General features: G+C 45.9%; 1 protein-coding gene across 1 annotated transcript in view; it reads left to right on the top strand.

Annotated features, from left to right (window-relative positions):
* The window catches only part of PFN2 (profilin 2), an 8,803-nt gene extending 4,804 nt beyond the window's left edge, over positions 1 to 3,999 (top strand). Inside the window, exons 2-3 of the mRNA XM_026045203.1 lie at positions 225 to 417; positions 2,077 to 3,999. Coding sequence (XP_025900988.1) covers positions 225 to 417; positions 2,077 to 2,174 — 291 coding nt within the window. The 3' untranslated portion in view covers positions 2,175 to 3,999. The remainder of the gene's footprint in view (positions 1 to 224; positions 418 to 2,076) is intronic.
* The last annotated feature ends 842 nt before the right edge of the window (positions 4,000 to 4,841 follow it).

The following is a 4,841-nucleotide window of genomic DNA, read 5'->3' as shown; positions in this document are numbered from 1 at the left end:
GGGCGCGGGCCGGCCCGGCCTGGGCGCTGCGGCCCGGGGCTGCCCGGCGGCCGCACAAAGTGCCGCTCGTGGTCGCTGATGAGGAGCCCCGTGCTGCGGAGCGCTCCCTCATGGAGCCGGAGACGAGCGCCCGCTAATCCCCGCGCAGAGGCGGAGGCGCCTTCTGAACAGGGCTTACGGCACAAAGCATCGCGGYGCTAACGCCAGACCTTTCTCTTTGACAGCCAGGAGAAATAGATATGATTGTAGGAAAAGACCGAGAGGGGTTCTTCACCAATGGGCTGACCCTTGGTGCCAAGAAGTGCTCCGTGATCAGAGATAGCCTGTACGTTGATGGTGACTGCACGATGGACATCAGGACAAAGAGCCAAGGTGGCGAGCCGACGTACAACGTGGCTGTAGGTAGAGCTGGCCGAGGTGAGCACCGCTTCCCTCCGCTCCCCCTCACCCAGCTAGGAGTGTGGCCCTCATCCCAGGCCCAAACCGCGAGGGAGCCCACAGGGTTGTGTTTAACCGTTAGTTTCAGGATGTGACCTGGTGCGGGTGGACGCTGCCGCCTGGCCCGTCACCCGTGGCTCTGCCTGGGGTCCCCTTGTCCTGGGTGCCCCGTGTGATCACGGCCGGGCACCAGGCTGTGAGGTGGCCCATCGTGGCCCTGAGCGGCAGCGGGAGGCTGTGGCTCCGAGTCACCTTACACTACAGGATCATAGTGTTGTATCAATGATTTTTACCGAAATCAGCTTTTCCATTGTCAACTCGGCAGAAAATTTATTCTGCAGAGATGTGAATTTCTTGTGTGAGCTACTTCTATGTGCCTCTTAACAAGTTCCACACTAACTCTTCTTGCACTGGCCGTGAAGTCTGTCTCTTCAGGCAAAAAAGCTACTCCAATTTGGAATCATTGAGATGCCTGATTTTTGCTAGTTTAACTGCTCCTTGTGCTCATTTAATTTCATGTAAAACATGGGAGTGCACTGGAATCAAATACAAAAATCTTGCCTCAAAACACTGGGTACGGTTAGTATGGTTTGTGTTCAAACCTAGGATTTTTTGGAGGGCTGTGCAGTAAGTTGTGAGCAATGGACTTTTGCTTGCAGTGTACAAAAAGCTGGCACAAAACTTGTCTGTCGGCTAGAGCCGTGCGCCAGCAAYGCACAAGGAGGGTCCGTGGCCCCTCTGCGAGCAGTTCTGAACCTTCTCTGCACGTCCTGAAGCCCTCGTGGGAGCTGCTCCCTTGGGCTTCGTGTGAGCAAACCCCAGTGGAGATGGGCAGTCCCCTTTAGGAAGGCTGACTGCAGTATTTCCAGTTACAGTATTCCAACTTAGAACAAAACTATTGTGCTCGGGAAAGCGCAGTCCCTAAGGTGTCCGCGTGCTTGCTGGTGACATCTGGTGGCAGCCTGCAGATGGTGTCGTGCTGGATGAGCATCCCTGGCACCTTCTGGTTTGCACAACAATCTGACACTTCCTTCCCAAAAAAAGGGGGACTAGAGGGTCAGCATTAAAATCTTCTCTGAACTTTATCTTACGCAAAAAGTTAAGTATATTGTATGGCTGTATTGTTGCACAGGTGCCAGCTTAAGTCTGACCCAGTATTTTTTTTAATACTAYCAAGCCTGGTCCTTATCCCAGCTGTGACCTCTATAGATACAGGCATTCCCTCATCTGCTTTTCAGAATCATGTCTCTTTCATGCGTACTACCAGTTTTGTTCTTGTTAACATTTTTTTTTGCATATATTCAAGATGCAGCCAGGATTTTCTGGCTGGATGATGGTGGATAAGCATCATGATGTTAATTACCAACTATCTTAAGATAGTTGGTAGCTCTTCAGGATGACTTCATTTATAGCAGTGGACTCTTATGCCTTATGCAGTTATGTAATATCCTGGAGAATTAATCATGCCTTCTCCCAACCCTGTCTACGTCTGTATTTTTAAAAAACTCCCGTTAAACTAGTTTAATACCCAAACACTAAAACTTGGATTTGAGTGTGTTTATTGCACTGTCTAAAACTTGCATTATTTCCTTGTCTAACACACTCTTTTTAAAACTTTTTTTTTCTTTTCTCTTTCAGTCTTGGTCTTTGTAATGGGCAAAGAAGGGGTCCATGGAGGCGGATTGAATAAGAAGGCATACTCAATGGCAAAATACTTGAGAGACTCTGGGTTCTAGTTGCTAGGCAGACTGTTAAGTATTAGGGGAAGATTGCTATTAAACTTTCCTGGCGGTGAGCTTTAAACCTTACATTCTGGAAACTTTATTAGCAATGCAGGGTGATGGGGTATGAACCTGTGTCTCCTTTGTATCCCTTTGTTGGTGGGGAAAGGTGTTATTTTTTTCTTTAATCCTGTTCATTTCTGTTTTGTTTCCTTGTGTACTCCAGCATTGGTTATAGTCATGGGAAAGGAAGGTGTCCATGGCGGGACACTCAACAAGAAAGCGTATGAACTGGCTTTATACCTGAGGAGGTCTGACGTCTAAGCAGCCTCTCCCCATCCACCTAGCAACTGTCTTCACCACCACCCAGTTGTGTTCAGTGCTACCAGACCGTAGATGGTAGTTTGTGTTTTTTATTTACCCATTTTCTAATGTCATAATTCCCATCCCCTTTGTTCATTTGTATGTTAACCACTGTATGTAACCACATCCCACATCTGGCACCATTACTGCACCACGAAGATGATATGCATGAACCTTGAAAAACTCCTGGGAGGGGGATATGCTTTGCTTTGTCTTAGCAGTTAGTGTGATACTGACAACTAAAACAACTTAGACACTAAACAAGGTGCCGATTGTACAATCTAATTTGATCAATGCCTCTTCAGCACTTTGAGCAATTACACAGCTCACTTAGTCTTCCTTTCATAGAGCATGGTCGGGAGGAAAAGAAGTGCATGCATATCTTTACTTTGCTCCCTCTCCTCTTTTGATTCATATTTTGTTTGCTTAACCTATTTTTATAGTGCCTGGTTTGTTTAACCAATTTGCCACTGAAAAGCTATTAACGTTACATTAGTTTTGTTGTTGCACTTCACTGTAGGCTTAAGTCTCCTTTCCTTCACGGTGTCTGTGCGTGTAGTGCTTCGTAAGTGCAATCACAAAACTGCGCGGGGCGGGATGCGCTTCCTGCGCGCCCAGCCGCCATCCCCACGGCTCGCCAGGGACCTCCATTCATCGTCACAGTAGCTCAGGCACTTAGGGTTTTTTTTTCCTGCCAGCTCCTGTTCTGTAGTTGAATTGTAAAAGGCTGCCATTATGGACATTAGAATATCCCAACATAACCATCTGGAGTGTGTCAGGTTTCAGTTTTTCATAGGACCAATTTTAATTTGCAGCTTGGGTCTTTTTTTTTTTTTTCCTCTTTTTTTTCCAATATGAAACTGCAATGTCCTTCTGGAAAACTGCCACCTTCAGCTGTTCAGGGAGCACTGACTGACCCTAGTCTTTCTGCCAGAACACTTGTTGGTGAAGAGCCTTGCTGCTCTGAAGCCACTATTTGGATGAAGGTGGGTGGTTTGTAACCTAAACTGTCAAGATGATGCCATTTCAAATTGAGAATCTTCATTTGGCCTGTCACACCCTTGCTGCAGAAATCATGATGTGAACTGCCTTGTGCACTAGTCATCTGAAATGTGTGTAACCAAACTGAATTCAGGCACGGTACTAACTTGTATGTCCATTTGAAGAGAACTGCAGAATTCTGTATACAAAAGAATAAATGGGAGATGGTGTTGGTTGGAATAACTGACTTGGCTGTCTTGTGATGAATTTTTTAATATGTATTCTGTGCCATACTATTGTTTAAAAAAAAAAAAAAAGAACTGTTGCTATTGTGAGATGGATTTTAACTGACTACAAGGGTTTCTTTCGAATGGCACTACTTTAGGGACATTATAGTATTTGCTTCTGTTGTTGGGCCTTGTGGATAATGTACAGATTTAAACAAATTCTTGTTGCTGATTTGTCCATTTCTTTCCCTGCACTTTGTTACATCTGGGATACAGTCTAACTCATCTGATTTAATATGCATTTCAAAAAATGCCATAACTATTAAAAACACCTTGTTTACAGACAGATGAAATAAATTTATTCCAACCAAACAAAATCAGACTATTGGTAATTTTTCTTTTTTCCACAGGCATCCAGTGAGACCCTTCACTGCACGGCAGACTTGGTAGTACTAGCTCTAAGTGCAGTTGTAAGTTTTGTCAGGTAGTATGAGTATGGGAATACACGTTTAGGTAAAGGAGAGAAGGCCAAGTCTGTAAAAAGCTTGGCCAGGCTCTGGAGTAGATGGTGGTGAATTAGGAGACCAGCTCTGTATTTATCAGGCTCCGAGGGGCCTCCCCTAGAGCTGGTGGGATGGCCCCTGCTCTATGAACATGTTAACTTGCACAGGAGCTAGGAGGAGACTCTGTCCTACTAACTACACTCAGATCAGGGCGGGGAAGGACAGCAGCTCCCAGGGACTGTACAGGGATTTTGGGTACCTTCCTGCCCTGCATGCTGCAAGGGTGAGCTTGGGCAAGGGTACAAAGTGCCATTTAACAGCACAGGTGAGCGGGGATAGGAAGCGAGAGGAGCTGTGGGGATGGGTCAAACAACAGCCCAGAGCACAGTGGTGAATGCTCATCTAAAGCTACCTTTCTCTTCTCAGTCCTGCTGTTAGGCTCGTGCTGCTTGAACATGATTGCTAAAATGACTGTTTTCCCCCATAGATGTTTATCTTCAAGTAGTGCAACCTCTCCTTTGATTCTCAGTACAGTACATGTCCAGCTAAAGCCTTTAAAGGTAGTGCTAAGTATGTGAGTTCAGTTACCTGCTATCTGAACTGCATCT

Source organism: Nothoprocta perdicaria, unplaced genomic scaffold (assembly GCF_003342845.1).
Source record: "Nothoprocta perdicaria isolate Ctin4 unplaced genomic scaffold, notPer1 scaffold_4, whole genome shotgun sequence".
In the NCBI taxonomy this organism is placed as follows: Eukaryota; Metazoa; Chordata; class Aves; order Tinamiformes; family Tinamidae; genus Nothoprocta; species Nothoprocta perdicaria.
Note: the sequence above shows the minus strand (reverse complement) of the source record. Positions and strands in the feature narration are given on the sequence as shown.